Source organism: Rhinolophus sinicus, chromosome 5 (genome assembly GCF_057876585.1).
Source record: "Rhinolophus sinicus isolate RSI-liver-muscle chromosome 5, RSI-T2T, whole genome shotgun sequence".
NCBI classification, from domain to species: Eukaryota; Metazoa; Chordata; class Mammalia; order Chiroptera; family Rhinolophidae; genus Rhinolophus; species Rhinolophus sinicus.
The window spans coordinates 13133318-13153817 of record NC_142505.1 but is presented as its reverse complement, the minus strand read 5'-3'; the positions used below and the strand labels follow the sequence as shown (position 1 = coordinate 13153817).

Below are 20500 nucleotides of genomic sequence, written 5' to 3'. Positions count from 1 at the left end.
CTCTTCGCCCAAGCCCACCACCATCTCTCCCCTAAGCACTTGCAACAGCTCCCCTCCCAACAGGTTCCTCTGCTTCAGCTCCTTCACCTGCAGTCCCCCCAGCCCCCACCCACATACACAAAAACCAATGGTCTTTGCAAAAACACACATGTGCATACATCCCTCCCCCTGCTTAAAGCAATTCCACCCACTTCCTATGATCCTTAGGATGGTGTCTGGGCCCTTATATGTAGCCCACAGCCTGGTTACAATCCAACCACATCTGTCCTCAACCCCAGCACCCACCAACCTTAGGGGAAGTGAGAGTTGCTTTGAAATCTCAGCCCCTGTTACTGCATGACTTTGTCAAGACACAGTCTCCATGGCCTTCAGCTCCCTTACCTGGGAAGGTATGGAGAGGATAATGCAGAAGGTAATGGATGTAAAGCCTGGATAGAGCTTCCAGCAGGTGGTTAGCCCACAATAACTTGTAACCAACTATTGATGTAATTATTCTTATTATTGATCCTCTCTCTTTCTCTTTAGTTCCTTCCTAGGACAGCCTGAATTGAATTCTCTATCACATTTGAACCAGAATCTGCAATAATTCCAAAACAAACACTTCCAAATTCCTTCCCAGGGAAACTGCATGGAGCTGCTCCGGGGGCTGGTGAAGATCAGGATGTGGCCTGAATGTTCATGTCTTCCCTTTACAGAACTGAGGAGGAGCAGGCAATAGGGGCCTGAGAGGGTCAGGACAGAGACAGAGAAGGGCTACTGCAACTGTGTCTTCCCTCCCTTAGGCTGGGATCATTTACTACAGCCAGGAAAAGTACTTCCGCCATGTGCAGCAGGCAGCAGCCGTGGGCCTGGAAAAGTTCAGCAACGACTCCGTGCTGCAGTTCTTTAAAGCCTATGGAGTTTTCAGGGAAGGTAAGGACTCACCAGTGTTGGTCTCCTGACCTGGGCACTAGCCTAACACTAACACTTGGCTCTACTTGGATGCCAGCTTCTACCCCAGTCATAGAAACAGTCTTAACAGTCAGTGCCTACATCCCCAGCTTAATCCACGAAGCCTGTGCAATCCATATCTAGTTGACTTTGGGATCTCAGAGAGTTGACAACTGCTGCGCTGCACCTCAGTTTCTCCATCTCTACAGTGAGTGGGTGGAGAGATAACCGCACGATTATTGAACTAATCGCAGGTTTGGAAGCTGAGAGCCAGTAATGCAGGAAAAGGAGGAAGTGGCGAGTGTGGGTACTGGCAGGTGTGGCATAGGTGCAGGGACAGGAGTGGGCGTGTGCAGGTGCTGACTCACTGACATTCAGAAAGTGGTCTTGGGCCGGGGGCCGGCTGAGCTGTCCATAGCCAACATCCGTGACATGGAGGGGTAAATGTCATCGGTGGCTCAAATGCCTTGAGGTCCTTCTTCAGAACTGACCCCCAGCCAAAAATCTCAGCCTCACAAGTATCCCTGCCAGTACTCACAGGTACATTCTCGGCTCCAAGTCCTCCAGCCCTTGGCAGCCTGGACCACGGTGCCAGCAGTCTTTTCAGGGAACTTCAGTCTTCAGGGACCTCAGGCCATTGGGAACCTTTTGGACCAGTTAGTCCTCTGATTCTGGGTGAAGATAGGTGGTGTCAAGCCTTGGGTCACCCTGAGAAGGACTCCCATGTATCTGCCACGGAGCCCTCTGCCCTCTGGGCATAGAGCCCCAAAGCATAACCATGTGGTCTCTCTTTGCAGAGCGCATTCAGGATGCCATCAGCAACCTGGAGAGCATCCGGAGTCACCCAGATGTGTCCCTGTGCTCCACCATGGCCCTCATGTATGCTCACAAGAGCTGTGAAACCATTGGTGAGTGCAGCCATGCTCAGCTGAGCCTGGCCCCACCTGGGAAAGAGAGCCCCACTCCAGAGACACAGCCCCTCCAGGGCTGCAGAAGGTGTGTGCCCTGGTGACTGCGGCTGCTGTTGGCCAGTGAGGAGTGACTGCCACTCCCCTCCCCCCAGAGGCCTCAAAGATCACCCCACACCCAGGCGCAGTTGAGTAGGAGCCACAGGAAGAAAGCATGACAGTGGGAGGGTTCCTCCTTCCAGATTCTAAGAATTGGGGAGACACCCTGCTTTCCTTTGCCAAGATCTCATCGGACAAAATCTAGCTAATGTAAATAATTCTACTGCTAGTCTCCACTCCTCTAGAGAGATTCCAAGAGACCACAAACTACTATTTCCACCTAGAATGGATTGTGGGCTAGAGGTGGGGGATTCGGGTGTGGTGTGTCTGCATAAATCTCAGACAGCAAGCCCGAGTCCAGGTCTGGGCAGCTCCCATGGTGTCTCAGGAGCCAGTGTTGTTGGTTTCCAGGCCCCAGGCTGGTGTGTGCTTGGCTCCTTGTATTGAGGGAGCTCCAGAGCATCCAGACACAACCTCCTGGGCCCTCAGTTCTCCCTGTAGCACCAGGCAAACCTCCTCACTCTCACTTACCCTCTTCCTCCTCTATGGGATTCACAGACCAAGAAGCAATTCAGGAGCTCCAGAGCAGCCTGAAGGAGATCCGCAAGAAGGCCAGCGGGACTGCCCTGTACTATGCCGGCCTCTTCCTCTGGCTCATGGGCCACCATGACAAGGCCAGGGAGTACATCGACCGCATGCTGAAGCTCTCCAACAGCTCCAGTGAGGTACTCGCCGCAGGCATCCTGGGGCAACAGCCAAAGAAAGTAGTGTCCCGACACATCACAATAGGGTGGCCCTGGGCCTGGGGGAGAGCCCCACCGAGGCACTGACAAGACCCTGGATCTCACGGGTGCCCCCACCCACGTTGTCTCCGGGCTTAGCCCAGTATACACTGGCATTTGTGTGGAGTCCAATGGGCAGATAGGTGTTCTGAGGCCTGTACTGTATATTCTAAAATTTTTGATGTTCACATTTAGAAATGAGAAGATTTTTTACCTAACTGTCCACATTTCCTGGTTCTTTTGAAAAACTAGATGACCTGTCTACACACGTCCTCTTTGTAGTGATCTGCTCACACAGTAGATCTCACGTACCATGGATGTCACATGCAGTGGGTCTGCACTCAGGGCAGGATTTGATGCCTCAGTCTAAGCCATGTGTTCTCAGCAGGGGGCAGATCACCCCCAAGGGGGGTAAAAGTTTGGTTCTGAGGTGAAAAAAATCTTACTGTTCATGTATAAAACACAGATATACATACAACACATAGACAGTATGTCTGTGACATTTAAATGTCTTAGAGGGGAAGGGAATGATTAGGGAACAACTGTCTAAAAACTTTCCTTAGGAGCGCAATAACGGACGAGAGTTGAGACACACGGGTCTAGGCCACGTGGGATGCTTCAGGGCAGCCCCTCAGATCTTCCCTGTCAGGCCTGGCCTGCCGTCTGCCAGAGAGGCTGGGCAAAGGCTGGAGGGGAGCAGGCAAGGCCCCTGAGGTCAGAATGGCCCCTGCTCATGCGCTCAGAGGGCGTTCCGGGCTTCACATGCAGGCCCGGTGTGCAGAGTGCAGGAGCGGCCTGTCCTGGGGCCCCGTGCGGGCCTCCCGAGCCAGGTGTAAGGTAAACAGGCAAAGATGCCTCGGTAAGTAAGGGGTGAGAGAGCGGTGGGGGTCACAGCGAGGGCCCAGCCTCAGCCTGGAAGGTCACAAAAGGCCTCCTAGGCTGACTTTTAAAGACTAATGGTAGTTAATCAGGTGAAAGGATTGTTTGAGGGGTTGTGTGCTGGGAAGGACATTCCAGGCCAAGGAACAATGAGTAAAAAGGACTGGGAGTGAGAGACAGAGCAGGGCTGCCCCAGGATCTGCAAACAGTTGGGCCTGGCAGGGCCTCAGGGTGTGGAGTGACAAAGGGTGGACATGAGGCGAGAGAGGCAGGCTGGCTCGAGGCTACTACGTAGGACCATGGACTTCATCTTTCATCTTGTTCTTATCTCAGGGCTATGTGCTGAGAGGCTGGGTGGACCTCACCTCAGACAAGCCCCACACTGTGAAGAAATCCATCAAGTACCTGGAACAAGGAACTCAGGACACCAAAGATGTGCTGGGGCTGATGGGAAAGGTGAGCAGTGGGGAGGGGACCGCAGGGGAGGGGAGGGTGGGTATCCCTGACTGGGCCTTTGAAGCCAGAAACCCACCTCAAGCCAGAACCTCACCTGGAGGATGAGGAATAGAGGCCCAGAGAGGGTCAGGGTACATAGCAGCCCAGGGCCCACTCCAATTCTCACCTCCTCCCTGCTCAGTTTGCGTTTCTGTGTCATTCTGCATAGGGTCTTCAGGACCTCTTCCTCAGGGTCTGTCCTTCCTTAGCTCTCTCAGGCTTTGTCTGTTTGCCTTTTGGTTTCACTTACTGCTCCTTTACTCTGCCAGTTTCTTTCACACGTTCTCTTCTCACCTGTTAAATTCTCTTAGTCGGCCATAAGAGAACGGAGATATGTTTTGGATTTTCTGCTCTTAATTTAAATGAAGTTCTTTTTTTCTTGTGTGACCTTCGTTGAATCAATCTAAGAGAAAAATTATCCATTTATTCTCTTCTGTTGGTATCTGTCTTTCTTATAAAATGAATACATATGCATTTCACAAAGCAGAAGTCTAAAAAAGTCGAAAGATGAGTTAAGTGACATCCTGAGCCCAGCACTCCAAAACAGCTGATGTTAATGTTTTAGGGCCGTGCCTCCCTGTCTGTTTTCTGTGCATGGGGTCAGCTATGCCTTAGGCTGGTTTTCTGGGAAGCAGACGCCATGAGATTCTCATGCAGAAGCTTTGTCCGGGAGCACCCTTGGGACCAACACCTGTGGGGAAATCAGAAGAAGCAGACCTGGGTAGAGGGAGAAGCTGGGCAGGTAGCAGTCCCAGCAAAGGACTCGGAAAACGCTCCTTGGAATTCTGGAGCTGGGACAGCCCTAACTGTCCCCCTCACTGACAAGATGCTGGGTGTGGGCCGCCCCGCGCCTAGGGAGAGGTGTGACCTGGCACCAGGCAGCTCCCTTCAGCCATGGGCAATGCCAAGAGGGAGTCTCCCCTAACAGCCACCAGCTGCCAACTCTCCTGGTCCTGAAGGGGATCACACACAGTCCCCACTGCAGGGTGGGACATGTATATCGTTCCTTTAACATAGGTGTAATCATAGGGCAATCTGTCATTTGGTTTCTTTTCTTCGTGTAAGATTTTGTCATCAGCAAATGTCATTTTGAATGTCTGCATAAAGCCAGTCCCCTATTGTATGGACCTAATGTAACTTGTCAACCCAGTCTCCTATTGTTTGGATACTGAGATTGTTTCCAGTTGAGCACTTAGAGAGAATCTGCAGTGAACACATTTATACATAAATATTTAAAATATCTTCCCCTTGTTTTTAATAAGTCTCTTCATGGAGAGTTACTGTATGTAGGTGTAACATAAGCCATCCTTTCAGATTTTTCAGAGTTTAGTTTCTAGTCTTTTAGGAGCATTGCCCTCTGCCCCTCAGCCACCTGTGACATGACTCCCCCAGGAGAACCTGGTGGCTGCCTGGCCCACAGAGGCCACAACTCCAGCTCAGTGGGCCTTGATAGAGAAAAAGCACTGCAGCCTCCTATAGACAGGGTTACCTGCAAACCGTAACTGACACCAAGTTACTGCCCTGGGCTCCAGTGAGCAGTTTTCAGTGATGAACTTCAGGAAAATGAATCGGCCGTTTGTGGAACTAGAAAGTGCCCAGCGGCCCCACCTCTCTTCCTCGGTGGGGCCTCACCGGGCCTTGCTCTAGCCCAGGCCTGCTCGGGCTCAGCTGTCTCCTGCAGCCCCTGCCTTGCCCAGCCTGGACCCCAAGACCGCTCTGGACCTGGACTAGTCACTCTGAGTGCCCATGTGTCAGGCTCTGCTCCTGTCCCAGTGGGGACACTGACACCCCCACTACCCTTCGTGGGCCCTGACGGAGGCTCTTCTCTTGGGGCTCTCGACAGGCAACGTACTACATGATGCAGCAGAACTACTCAGGGGCCCTGGAGGTGGTGAACCAGGTGACCGGGGCCTCAGGGAGCTTCCTGCCTGCCTTGGTCCTAAAGATGCGACTGTTCTTGGCTCGGCAGGACTGGGAGCAGGCGGTAGAGACAGGACTCAGGTAAGGGGTGAGGGTCCACCCTGCCGCTAATATGTTCCCATCTTACAAAGTGGGGAGATGGGAGATACTGCGTATTTGGTGGAACAAGACACAAGTCAAAACTGCCGCTAGAGGAGTTGTGAGTACTGATAGGATCTTATCGGGAGGCGGGGGGTTGGTAAGCGCAGACTGATGTAAACTAAACACCTACCTGCATGGCAGGAAGCCAGCCGCTGAGGCCTACGATGGACAAATCGAGATGTAGGCATGTCCAGAGGTATAAGCATATTGTTGAGGGGCGAGGTGAAGGGAGCTGCCAAAGAACCCAAACCAACAAGAGCTACAGGGTGAAAAGCAGTTGCCTCTGAGGAGGGGGGGTTAAGGGAGGGTACAGGGAGAACGGGACTAGGGACTGCTCAAGTGTTTAATTTTTTAAAACTATGGATGTGATATACTTAAATAAAAACTTTAGGGGAAAGGTCACTGGTGACTGAGAGAAGACTTTTAGTCTGAGGCTGGGCACGGCAGCAAGACCCCGGAGAGTTCAGGAGTTGTTGGGACGTGGAAGGCAGACGCCAAGTGTAGGGTGAGCCTGAAGCATTTTTATTGTGAATAGAAATACAGACAGCTTCAGGGGGAGGGATGTTCGATGGATGTTTTTTTGAGGATGGAATTTTCTAGATAACTGATGCTTACCTCTTTAAGCTCTAATGCTTTGTTTTAAGTCAAGCGATTCTGAAATGTATAATACTAATTTTCCCCCTAGAAAGAGTGAATGGACTATTTTTTTTTCTGAATGGCCAAGTCATCACTGTGAATTGTTACTAAATCGTATGGTAATGTCCAGCACAGCCGAAGAAAACAAAACACAAACAAACCTCTCCATCCCTGTGGAGGGATGATAATTCCTCTGGTAATAAGTGGAATTTGAGTCTCAGAGAGAGGTGCTGATAAGAAATTGAAAGTGATCCCACCCTGCTCAGCCCAGAGGGGCCCACATAAGCAATGCCTGTGTGGCCCTAGTGTCCCCTCTCTGTTGACACCTGGCCAGTGTCCTTGGCAGGAGCTGGGTCGAGAGCTTGCTTTGGAGGCTCGGCCCTGGGTCGACAGGATATCTGGAAGCACCTGCCTGAAGGCCACACCATGGGTGTATGAGACCCTCCCCCCTGCCCAGTTCCCGCTGCCCCCATGTGGAGGACACAGTGTTTGGTGCCAGCAGGCTGAGCCCAGCACCCCAATGCCTTCCCTACGGAGGCTTTCACAGCTAGCAGTGGTCACAGAATTCTCCCACTGTTTCTACATCTCTGCTCTCTCTCGGTGCGTTTCTCTTGTCATCCCTGATATTAGTTATTTTTCCCTTCTCTCTTTTTTTTTTCTTCATCAACATTAAAATAATTTGTCTCTTTTATTAGTCTTATGAAAGAACCAGCTTTGAGTTCTGTCGATGCTCTCTGTTATATATTTGTTTTCTAATTTATTAATTTCTGTTCTTTATTATTCCCTGCCAACTACTTCCTTTTGAGTTATTCTGTTGTTATTTTCTAACTCTTGAGTTGGGTGCCTGGCTCGTCCATTGTCAATCTTTTAGAATACAAGCATTCAATTCTCTGACTGTCCCTTGAGGTACCATTTTAACAGTATCTACACATTTTTATGTGTAGTATTTTTAGTACCATTTGGTTCTAAGAATTTTTTGATACCCATTCCGATTCTTCTTTCGTCCATAAGTCATTTAAAAGTGTGTTTTTTTAAATTTTGAAATGTATGAGGTTAACAATACCGTTAGAATCATCATAAATGGTTAGAACTCCTTGAATGTTGACGATGCCTAATCATGTTATAATTTTATGTTAATTAGAGTAACCCTCTTTAAGCAGAAGGCCATTCCTTGACCAGACTGAAAAATATAGTTTTCTTTATAGCTTCCTATAAAGAAACAGAATTTTGAAAACTGCATAATATGATCAGAAATTGCATCTTTACAATGACACATGGTAGAAACTAAGGTGCTTTTTCCATTTTACAGCTGCAAGCACCTCTGTGGCCCCTACCCCTGGACCCTGGTACCATGGTCATGGCTGTGTTAGTCATGATATAAACAGACTTCTGTCACAAAGACACCCCAAAATATGTGACTTAAATAAGGTTATTTAATATGTGACAAAAAAGGTTATTTCTATCTCAGGGAAAGGTTTGGGTGGTGGTCCAGGGCGGGACGGCAGCTTAACTCTGTAGGGTCCCAAGCTCCTTCTGCCTCCCTGCTCTACCATTCCTAGGATGTTTCTCACATGGTCCACCCTCCATCCAGCAGGAAGGAGGAAAGAGAAGAAATGAAAGGCACCACTGGATATCACACTGGATACTTTCATGTACATCCTACTGGCCAGAACTTAATCACAGGGTCACACCTAAGTACCAAGGGAGGCTGGGAAATGTGGTCTTTATTCTGGGTAGCCATATGCCCCGCCAGTTTGGGAGTTCTTTTATTAAAAGAAGGGGAGAATGGATATTAGAAAACAACCAGAAGTTGCCATCACACCATCCTAGCTGTGCCTATAAATACCCCCAGGTCATGTGGTTCCTCTTTCTATTTCAGAATCCTAGAAAAAGATGAAAACAATATTGATGCCTGCCAAATTCTAGCTATGCATGAGCTTGCAAGAGAAGGAAACATGGCCACAGTAAGTCCTTTCAAGACTCAGAAGTTGAGCCTTGAAACAAACATCACCAAGGAGGAACCCCTCAAACACCACCATCCCCAAGGCTTTGGACGGTGCTCCCTGCACCTCAGCTCCTTCCTGCCCCTCTTCCTCATACTCCCTGCCAAGGAGGTCTGCTCTGGTTTGGTCTTTGCGCAATACAGTTCTAAAGGCGGGCAGTGAGGTTGACTCTGCTTCTGCCACGTGTTCCCTGTGTACACCTGGGCAGGTGTCTCCACCTGCATGAGCCCCAGGGTCCTCGTTTATAAAATGGAGATAATTCTACCCACTTTGTAAGGTTGTTATCAGGACCAGATGAGATGACAAGTGGGAGAGCTTGGACCAGTGCCTGATACACTAGAATAACTTGATCTACGTTAACCGATAGAAGTCGTGGTTGTGTTCCAGATTTCAGGAAATGCCATTTTTTTTAGGGAATGTTTGGAATTGCTCAGATATTGACCAGGCAGTACCTGGCCCCAAACTTGCACCTAAGCCTTCTAATTTTCCAAAGAAACCCAAAATAGCCCTCAAATGCCATCAAAAGTACCTAGAATTCTTAATGAAAACCTCAATGACCAGACAGGTTCTTTTTCAAAAAGAGTTTGTTTTCAGCCACAACTTTGCCTTTTGAATAAATACATTGCATTTGTGGGGAGGGTGGTGAATCAAGAGTCTCTAAGAGTCTCTAAGAGGTCGTGGGAGGAGGAGGAAGCTTCTGGTTCCTTCTGCACAGCCCTGGGATTATGGATTTTGTGGGCTAGAATGACGTGGAGGGGACAGTGTATATTTGGGAGAAGCCCATGGTCATGCATGGGGTCAGAAATGACCCCAGCACCATCTCTGGGTGGGGACAAGAGAACAGGCCTGTCCTTAGCTCCCTGAGACCCCAGAGCCCTAGGCAGGCCTTCCTGGGGCCAGGCCTAAGGGTTAGTTTCATGGGCAGAGTTAGCACGTAATGCCCCTCCTTTGCCCAACCCTGGGATCTATTCCTCGCCCAGGCTGCGGAATTCTAATCTTGCTTGAACTTACTAAGTAGAGTGGACCCGCCCCATCAGGGGTTTCTCTTCTGGCACTTCTTTGGGAATTCCCTCCTAGGGAGGGAGTTGGCAGAGGAGTCAATCAGAAAGAACAGAGGCTTTGGAGTCAGTCAGTCACCACGTTGGCTGGGTAGCCTTGGGCAAATTCCCTAACCTTTCTGACCCTTTAGCGGCTGGCCTGGAAAATTTGGAGAGTTACACTGACTTACAGGTCTGTTGGGAGGATTCACTGGAATGACAGAGAGGCATCAGTGTGGTGGCTCCTGTCGCAATGGAGCAGAGGCTCAGGGCCAGGGTCCCTTCCTGACCATCTGCTCTTGGGCCAGCTCAGATGGTCAGCTGCCAGCCTGGTGTGCTGCAGTGTGAGCGCAGGGACAGCTGGCTCCTTGGCTCTGCCTGGGTGGGTTTGAAAGGGCAGCGCCTCTTCACAAATTCCTGATGAAAGCGGCAGTGTCAGCTCTTGGGTGAATAATGTTCCTGGAATCTCCACCTGGGGGCCTGCGATGCCTGGGACCACCGCGTCCAGTTACATCTGACCTCTGGAGCTGGCCCCCAGACACCGGGATTTTTAAGATCTCCCAGCTGGCGGTGATGAGCTGCCAAGGTTGAGAATCTCTGCCCAACTCCCGTTTGACGTATCGTATTTGACACTCTGTTTTGTCCCTGCAGGCCGCCGATCACGTTAGAAATCTGATTAAGGCACTGGACACAAGAGAGCCCCAAAATCCAAGCCTCCATCTTAAAAAAATTCTTGTGGTTAGCAGACTGGTAAGAAGGCTCTTTCCTGGTTTTCTGAACTAGTGTTTGTCCCTCTGTTCCTTACGGGAGCCCTATGGCCCCTGGCAGCTCCCTGAGTACCCTGCCCCTCCCCTCTCTGGCTCAGACCTGCCTCTCAGGCCTGGTGGTCCACACCCTGTGGCCCCTACCTGCCTCTGGCCAATACCTGTATCATGTGGGCTCCGTATCCTTGACCCAAGTGCCCCTCAGAGATGCTAGGAAGTTCAGGGAGATGAGGTCTGGCAGTGCTTACAGAGTGGGAGGAGCCTTAGTCGGGGAAAGAGGGTGGGATTATGGCTGTTATACAACAGAGCTGCGCCGAGCTCTGGCCCCAGGGTGCTGGGCACCCAACTTCCATAGTCTTTCTACGGAAGTGACCTTGGAAGGCTGGCCTGCTGAGGCCTCTCTGACTTCAGGCAAGGTGCAAACAGACCAGGCCGCCAAGCTGTCTGTCTCTGTCAGACCCTTTAGCCCCAAAGAAAGATTTACTAGAAGGACTTGCCATAAGAACAGAGGCAGCTCAGGAACCAGAAGAACTGTGGGATTCAATGCCACGGGGACACCCTCTCTCCCTCCCTCCATGTCTGTGTCTGATTCTCTCGGCTTCATTCTCCACACATGGCAGGGAACGTGGCTGCTTGCAGCCTTTAGAACCACTTCTCATCAATGAGACATAAAAAGCTTCTCTCATCCAGCTTCAATTTCTGAGAAACCTCTTGGTGACTCGGTGGACCAATTAGTGTGGTCAGATAAGGATGGGTCCCTCAGAAGGCCCTGTGGCTGGAGGAAGGTTTTGAGGACCAATGGGATGGTTCTTTGGAAGCTGCACAGCATGTAGACCCAGCTGCCTGGGCATAGGGTACCTCTGGGGCTCTCCTGAGCCTCCCTAGTCCTGTCAAAGTGTCCCCCACTTCTGAGATGGCCTTGTTCAGACAGGCTGGAGTGACTGATCTCCCCATCCCTGTTTGTCCGTGCCTTGCAGTGTGGGAGGAACCAGGTGATTCTACGGCTAGTGTGTAGCTTCATCGAGCACACCTTCATGGCGACACCCTTCTACGCCCATGTGGCCACGGAGCTGGGCTATCTCTTCATCCTGCAGGACCGAGTAAAGGAGGCATCTCTGTGGTATTCGGAGGCCATGAAACTGGATGAGAGCAGTGTAGCTGCCTTGACAGGTTTACACAGGCTGGGCAAGGCAGGGTGGAGCGGAGGGAGGGGGCAGGTTTTGGGAGCCAAGCAGGGTGATGGGTCCAAAAGACAGGATGCCTTCCCATGAATCTATAAGCACAGAAGTAAGAGGCACAAAAATTTTCAAAAGTGTGTTCAAAGCCACTCTGATCTCCATCAGACCTCCAATGTTCTATACCCTGACCCCCTGGAAGACTGACAGCCTGCCCCTTATGCTTGGTCAGCCCTGCTTCTTGTCAGGCCCCACAGGCCAGAGTGGGAGACAGTCCTAGTCCCATCACACTCCGCCCCAAAGCCTCTAGCCTCACCTCTGCAGACCCTCCGTGTGCAGGCCCCTGAGGTGGAAGGCCACCAGAATGGGTTCTTTTGAGAGATTTTCTTCCCTATCTGTCCAGATGTTTTCCCCACCCCCTTTTTGTAAATGTCACATGAATTTTCCAGAGCACAATTTTCATTTTACACTTTTTCTTAAAAACCCTCCAATCCATGGTCTCTCGCGAATTCTGAACCATTAGTGTTTAGGTTCGGGTTGAGGTACCATATGGTCCAGTGCTCAGGACAGGCCTGCTTCTTGCCTTGGTTCTGAGGAACTGTCTTTTGGAGGCAAGTTACTTCTCCCTACACACCAGGCTCCTTGTTGGTGCAGCACAATTGTCAGAGTGGTCAGTCTTGATTTCTGGTTCAACATGTCATGCTGACTCTTCAGACCATGCCTCTTCCTCCATCCCCGAATCCATGAAAACAATGGGAGATGTTTTACAAAGGCAATACAGCCTTAGAAACAGGGAAAGTTGCCCTCAGTGGACCAGAAACTTTGAGAACTTTACATTTCTAGAAGATATAAAGCAGATAGCATCCAATGTATGGAAACTCCAGGTAGGTCTGGAAGCCCATCAGCCAGCAGAGGCAGAGATGGGCCAGTGGAGACTGAGTAGACCAGCTCTCCCCAGACAACTCCAGGGCAAACACAAATGGAAAACACAAGCTCAGGGTCACCAGAGGTTGGGAACAAAACATGCCATGGGGTAGTCAGCGAGATAACAGGAGGATTATTGACAACCAGAGATGGAATCAAGGAAGCTCCGGAGGGAGCAGAGCAGAGCCCCCGATGACCTCCCACCATCACAGGAACATGAAGGACAAAAAGACGTGGCTGCTCGGCACATAGGCAAAATCTCCTAAAATGGTCCTCCACCAGGCTGAGTCCTTCCCCACTTCCTCATTCAAGGGAGAGCCCCAGCCAGTCAGCCAGAGGGAAGTTCACTGGCCAGATGTCCATCCCACGCACTACAGCCCAGGCCGAGCCCACTCATGTGCATCCAGAGTTGGGTGGCTCCAGAGGCTACGATGTCAATAAGTAAAGAACATGCTACCATGAAAAAACGCAGAGAACAAAAAAGAGTTGTTGAAAATTAAACATGTGATTGCAAAGTGAAAAATTCCGTAGTTGAGCCAAATAGAGAGACAGATATAATTGAAAACCAAGATGGTGATTAGGAAGACAGTCAAGAATAAGTATACCAAAATGGCCGAGAAATATCTATAAAAGAAGAATAGTAGGAACAGAACGGATTTGTCCTCCCAAGTTCAAAAAGTATCATAAAATAGTAGTTAAGTCAGCTTGAGACCAACGCCAGAATAAACAAACAGATAAAATGGGACAGAAATAGGTCTTATCAATAAAGATGGCATTTCAAACCAATAGAACCATGAGTTTCAAGAACTCATGGTTGGATACCTGGCTATCTGTTAAGAAAAAAATAAAGGTAAGTCCCTATCTCACACCATCCTCAAAATAAATTCCAGATGAATTAAGTATTTAAACATAAAAATTAAATTGGTCTTGGGTTCTCTGGGGATTCTAAGCATGACCGCAAACTCAGAAGCTGTAAAAGAAAATATTTTACCGATTTGACTGTAAAAATTTCAACCTAATGGATGGCAAAAGACACTGTAAAAATAGTCAAAAGGTAAATGGCAAACAAATAGAAAATATTTGCTACAGAGGTTAATGATCTTAATCTGAGAAGAGAAACAAAAAAATCACCCCAAAAGAAAAACAGGCAGAAGCTGTGAACAGGAAATTCACAGTAGAAAAGTAAAGGCCATTAAATATATGAAAAGTTGTTCATTCTCCCTGATAATCAAAAAAATGTGAGTTAAAATGAGTTACTATTCATTTTAGACTGGCAAAAAGTAAAGCATGTCTGCAAGGAAGTGGGGAGAGGACATTTTCAAATTCTTGATAGTAATATTAATTCAAATATCTTTGGAGGACAAGTTGGCCTTATCTATCAGTATTTGAGATACACGTGCCCTTTGACCCATCAACTCTACTTCAGGAATTGGACCACACAGAAATGTTCACCATGGCTTGTAATGTCTGAACATTGGAAATAAACTAAATGTGAAATGAGGCATCCTTCAATAGGGCCATAGCTAAATAAATGGTTACACCCACAGGAAAATTATGTCATCACTGAAGAGAATGGGGTAGATTTGTATGAACTAATGGGGAAAATATGTGTATACATTTATAACATATAAGTGCTTAGAAAGATGTTTGCAGGAATTTACCCCAAATTGTTCATGGTAGTTATCTCTGGAGAGAAACATGGTTAAAGCCAAAGTGTGAGCCAGGGAGGTTTTGCTATATTGCCTTGGGATTTGAATTCTTTACCGTGAGCAGGTATCACTCCTCCGTTGAGGAAAAGGTTCCTGCCCTGAAACCCTTCCTTCCACACGGTCTTACTCATACTCCTTGGCCTGCTGGACAGCTGGCTTTGCTTCGGAGTTGGCTGCTTGCTCATCCTTGTTCTGTCCCATTCCTAGGCATCAGCTGGTGCCAGATCTTAGACGGCCACCTGGAGGAGGCTGAGCACCAGCTAGAATTCCTGAAGGAGGTGCAGCAGTCCCTGGGGAAGTCTGAGGTCAGAGCTCTCTGGGGGCGCGTTGCTCCCGAAGGGTCCCCCCGCCCCGCCCTCCTCCCACCCCCAATCTCCAGTAGAGAGGCCTGAGATGGCCTGGACTTCCGCTTCACTGTCGCCCACCGACTGTGCCCAGGTGGCACTGGTTCCAAGACCTGGGCCTGCCTCCACAGGTGCTGGTTTTCCTGCAAGCCCTTCTGGCGTCCAGGAAGCACAAAGGAGAACAGGAGGCCACGGCGCTGCTGAAGGAGGCGGTGGAGCTGCACTTCTCCGGCATGAAGGACCTCCCCCTGGGCTCCGAGTACTTTGAGAAGCTGGACCCCCTCTTCCTGGTCTGCATCGCCAGAGAGTACTTGTTCTTCTGCCCCAAGCAGGTTAGAAAAAGGCACATCTTCGTGGCGGGAGTCTGGAGGACAGGTTTGGACAGAGGCAGGGACCTCACCAGGCCCATCACTAGGCTGCTCTGAGCCCCAGGTGGTTGGGGAGCCCAGCGCTTTTCGAACCTGCGCACGCAGCATGCAAATCACGTGGGAGTTGGTCCAGTGCAGACGCTGACTCGGTAGAAGCCCTGCATCTCAAACAAATCCCCCAGGTAATGCCAGTGCCGCTGGTCCAGGGACCTCCCTTGGAGGAGCGGCTCACTGGCCCCTGCCCCTGCCTTTATTTTAGAGAAGAACTGGGCTCCTTTTTTTCCAGAAGTCTTCTAAGAAGTATGTTCATCTTTACTTGTTGGTCCTGCTTCCCCAGCCAGTCAAGATTCCTTGTAGGCAAGGAGAATATCTTACACACCCAATATTCCCTCATGCCTTAAAATGAGTCATTCTACAAATATTTATTGAGTGCCAGACATCATGCTAGGTACTGGGGGCAGAAGAGTGGACAAAATAAACTCTCCATTCTCTGGAGCGTATGCTCTAGCACCAGATGGTACAGAGTGGAATACAAATATGTGTGGAATAAAGTAAAGGTCCTTGACTGAGAGAGCGTTTGTCAGAGAGCTCCAGGAGTCTCTTAGAATTGGGGCAAACCACACAGCAGCCGACCCCATGTTCCTACAGCCCCGGTCACCGGGCCAGATCCTGTCTCCACTTCTTAAACAAGTCACTGTGATCTTGAATCCTGTCGTGAAAGCAGCACCAGCCCTGATCGACCCCCTGTATCTGATGGCTCAGGTCAAGTATCTCTCAGGTGAGCCTGTGGTTCCTGGTGCCCAGGTGGAGCCTTGCGTCTTCCCTGCCTAGGATGCTTTACACAAACACACACACACACACACACACACACACACACACACACACACACACAGACCTGGCTATTCCTTCCGGCCTCCAATTCCCCCAGAAAACTTCCTGACCTCTCTCACCAGCAGGGGTCTCTCCCACCCAGGCCTTTTGCTGATTGCTTGGTCTGTGTCAGGCAATTTGCATTGAACTCTCATTATGTGTAGGCACGGCTCTGATACTAGGCTACATCAGTATTCAAAGGCAGAAATTCCCTCATGGAGTTTGCATTCCAGAAAGGATATAACAACTAAGCACATTGTGTTGTTTGGGGGACATGATAATGCTATGGAGAAAACGAAACGGTAGGAGGTGTGGGGGTAGCAGGGTTGCAGTTTTAGGTTGCAGGTGGTCAGAAGCCCTCATGGGGAGGTGAGAGGCTGTGCCATTAGACTTTCAGAGCTCACAGATGGCCAGAGTGGCATCTTTCTCCCAGCTCAAGGCCCAGATCCTGGAGAGAGAGGGAAAGAGTGAGAGAATCCTGGTCGGTGTCCTCTTGTCCTCTCTCTCTCTCTCTCTCTCTCTCTCTCTCTCTCTCTCTCTCTCTCTCTCTCTCTCTCTCTCTGCGGCCTTTCACCGCTATCTGCTTGAAAGCCCAGCTGATCCCCGGTGTCCTGGGGGCTTCCAAAGGACCCAGAAGGCCATGGCATGTGTCTCTCCTCTGGCGCTGCATTGCGTGGGTTGCACTCTGATGAGCGTTCCTCTGTCTTCATCCTCGGTCCTCCCCGTGCTTTTCTGGGCACCAGGTTTATCCACAGCTTCAAGGTCTCCTTGGTACAAGCAAGGGCAGGAACACCTCCCAGGGATGCTGGCAGCTGCCAACAGGTTTAGGGCCAAAGCAAGGTCTCCAGCTGCTCGGGTTTCCATGGCGACATCTTCACATTTCTGCAGCACACAGGGAAGGAGCAGGGACTTTGGGACCCAGGAGCAGGTGCTCCCCACCCACTAGGTTATGTGGCAGAGAGACCTGGCTGTTGAGGGACCTGACTGCCCCATGACATGTTTTGCTCCCAGCCTTCGGTGACCCTGAGCTCGTGTTTTCAATTTTTATTTTTCCTAGAGCAGGAACTGTTGAAGAACCTGAGTGCAGAAGGAGGAGGGCTCTCCCCCCAGTTCACTGCACCCCATCCCTGGACTGCCACTGCCACAGCCTTCCGAGCTCAGCCTCAGGAGCCGGCGGGCCCTGGATTTAAATGCTGATTTTGTCCCTTCCAAGCTCCGTGACTTATGTCACTAGAGTCCCAGTCCTACATCTGAAAGGCAAGGATAGTAATACCAACCTTGCAGGGCTGAGCAAATATTAAACCAGACTTTCTGAAGTGCACGTGTTGGGCTTTGAGCAGGTGCTTCATAAGTTGTGGTGATTATTCTTGCTGTTATTATTAGGTTTTGTTCTGCTCTTAGGTGTGGGAATCGAGACTTCAGGGTTCCCTGGGGCTTCCAGATGGAGTAGTGAAGTGACTTAGCCAGCTCCCTGAGGGTTACTGAGAGAAGGGAGGTGTTACACAAGATGTGAGCTTCCTAGCTTTTGCCTCGGTCAAGGCAAAAACTGTGTCGTTCTCATTTTTGGAGGAGACCTCCGAGTGAAGCAGAACAGAACTGGGTAAAATGCCCCACTTGGGGATTTCTGGGTAACAGGACACGTAAAATTCATTCAGCCTTTCCATGTTGGGTCCCTGGGGTCCCCAAGGATCCCTGGACGTAGAGGTTTGTTTCTTATTTCTAGGAGAGTTAGAGAATGCCCAGAGCACTCTGCAGCGTTGCCTGGAGCTGGACCCCACCTCCGCGGATGCCCACCTCCTGATGGCCCAGGTCTACCTGGCTCAGGGCAACTTTTCCATGTGCTCGCACTGCTTAGAGCTGGGTGTCAGCCACAACTTCCAGGTGGGGGTCCTCTGTGCCCTGTCCCCTACTCAGTATCCCAAAGCCCAGCTAGCTACAGCCCCCACTTGCGTTGGGAGATAAGCCCCGGGGGCTACCTGCATCCCTCAGACTCATCTGCTGGCCCAAAGACGGGCAGGCCCAGTGGGCTCCTGTGGGTTTGTCCATTCGGGGTGCTGTGAGCAGCAGTGGCCATGGTGATCTGAAGCCCCACGCTCCGCTATGCTTCCCTAGGTCCGAGACCACCCCCTCTACCACTTCATCAAGGCCAGAGCTCTCAACAAGTCTGGGGACTATCCAGAAGCCATAAAGACACTGAAAATGATTCTAAAATTACCAACTGTGACGATGGAAGAAGGCAAGAAGTTCCGCCGGCCTTCCGTGCAGCCCGGTGAGCGGGTGTCCATCTTACTGGAACTGGTAGATGCCCTCCGGATGAATGGGGAGCTGGTAAGAAAGGCTATGCTCCCTCCCCTTGGGACGGGAGCAGGATGGAGGTCCAGGGTAGCCTGGGGTCCAAGCCTTTTGATTCTGGCTGCTATTTCCTTGTGCTCTTATTTGAGCCTTTATTCATTTGGGAGCGTATCTCTCTTCTGCTTAAAAGGTTTCAATGGCTTCCATGGCCCTCAAAACCTGACTGGGAACTGAATGCCCCTCCGCGGAGCTCAGGGAGGTGGAACACAGAGGCGCACCCGGGCCACCACAGGTGGGGGTGGTGACTGGGCAGTGCACACCTTCCAGTGGATTCCAATCACACCATAATCTTTAGGGACTGTGTCCCCTTGGAGTTTTGCAGGATTCAACCTGCTCGACTGTGTGAGGCAGACTTGGGTGCAAAGGCCGGTGCTCGAGAGCAATAGGGGACACAGAGGCAGGGGCCAGGTGGGAGCTGCACTCCACATACTCCCTTGGCCTCACCGGCCTCACCTGCTCACCCGGAGGGGGTTTGTCAGCAGAGCTCCAGGACCACCTCCATGATCCACCAGCACTGGGCCTCCTGCCTTTTCCTGTGATGTTCCCGGCATAGAGAAGGAATCAGCCATGAGGCCTTTTCTCCTTAAAGTTAAAAATTGCCTTCTGGGAAAGACGGGAATGTGGAAGTCTGTTTATGGTTCTTCCCTCCTTTCAATCTGCCAAAAGGAACAAAAAGATTAAAAGTAGAGAAGGAATCTCCATCTGTAACAAAATTAGAAAACAGCTGCCTCTAAGAATAGTTGACTCCATCAGTCATTTATTTATTCATTTATTGATTGAGGACCTGCTGTATGCCAGGCACTGCATTGGGGGCTGGGGAGAAAGGAAAACAGACCACAAGGCCCCTTTCCTTTCAGAAGTTACCATGGATGAGAGTGAGAAAACAGGGTGCGCTAAATGGGGGGGGGGGGTTCCAGTATTTGCTTGAAACTTTCTGAGTTGGGGATATGGTCAAGCCACAGGAAAAGAAGGGCTATCCCTGGAGGAACCCACTTCTAGCCCATAGAAAGGCAGGGCTACTGACCGAGAACTCCCTTCTGAAATACCCATGGTTTTCTCTGTCCCAGACTCTTTCATAGGAGAGGCAGGCCAGAGGAAAGGAACCTGATGTCAGTTTTGCAGCTTGCTCAGCTAAGATAACGGTTCTGTGAGCTGTGGCTTCACTGTGAGCCAGAGGGTTCCATCTGGACGCTAGCTTTTCACTAGGGCTACCCTCCAAAGGGAGAAAGCTAAGGGGAGATGTGCTCCCAGGGCAGCTGTGCTAGAGCACTCTCCCTCCCCAGCCTCATCCGTTCGTGAGGAAAGGGCAGGGTTAGATGGAGCTGTTCCCATTAGAGGATGCTGGTGATCAGAAGCAGTCTGACACAGAACAATAGGTCATTGAAAGAAGGAAGGAAAGAGGGGAGGGGGGAGAAAAATAACAGGTAAAAGACAAGATTACACTTTGTGAGAAAGACTACTCTGAAAAAAATACAAAGAAATATTTTTTTCAAAAAACTTTTCTGGGCCGGCCCGGTGGCTCAGGTGGTTAGAGCTCCATGCTCCTAACTCCGAAGGCTGCCAGTTCGATTCCCACATGGTCCAGTGGGCTCTCAACCACAAGGTTGCCAGTTCAATTCCTCGAGTCCCACAAGGGATGGTGGGCAGCGTCCCCTGTAACTAAGATTGAACACGGCGCCTTGAGCTGAGCTGCCTCCCGTATGGCTCAGTTGGTTGGAGCACGTCCTCTCAACCACAAGGTTGCCGGTTCGACTCCCACAAGGGATGGTGAGCTGCGCCCCCTGCAACTAGCAATGGCAACTGGACCTGGAGCTGAGCTGCACCCTCCACAACTAAGACTGAAAGGACAACAACTTGACTTGGAAAAACAGTCCTAGAAGTACACACTGTTCCCCAATAAAGTCCTGTTCCCCTTAAAAAAAAATAAAAAATCTTTTCTGCACTCAATGAAAAGAAAAAGAACATAGAACCTTGTAAAATGAGCTCCAAAGTAGAACACAAGAGATTGACAAAGGGGTCCCAATAAAACAGAGAAAGATGAAAAATTAGCTGGCAGAGGTAAAGAGCATAACTGCAGAAAACAATGATATCATTATAAAATTAGAATCCCATGAGAAAGAGTAGAAAGTAGGCTAGCCCTCACTGAAGTGCTCTGCCTGGAGGA

The 20500-nt window shown here is 50.1% G+C and overlaps 1 protein-coding gene across 5 annotated transcripts in view; it reads left to right on the top strand.

The window, feature by feature from the left end:
• TTC21A (tetratricopeptide repeat domain 21A) overlaps positions 1-20500 on the top strand; it is a 32785-nt gene that overhangs the window by 763 nt on the left and 11522 nt on the right. For all 5 annotated transcript variants that reach the window (XM_019727596.3, XM_019727594.3, XM_074312593.2 and 2 more), the window contains exons 2-14: positions 783-912; positions 1728-1838; positions 2496-2662; positions 3932-4054; positions 5937-6094; positions 8670-8754; positions 10482-10580; positions 11572-11764; positions 14610-14707; positions 14878-15078; positions 15763-15892; positions 17708-17865; positions 18097-18312. In XM_019727596.3, coding sequence (XP_019583155.3) covers positions 783-912; positions 1728-1838; positions 2496-2662; positions 3932-4054; positions 5937-6094; positions 8670-8754; positions 10482-10580; positions 11572-11764; positions 14610-14707; positions 14878-15078; positions 15763-15892; positions 17708-17865; positions 18097-18312 — 1869 coding nt within the window. The remainder of the gene's footprint in view (positions 1-782; positions 913-1727; positions 1839-2495; positions 2663-3931; positions 4055-5936; positions 6095-8669; positions 8755-10481; positions 10581-11571; positions 11765-14609; positions 14708-14877; positions 15079-15762; positions 15893-17707; positions 17866-18096; positions 18313-20500) is intronic.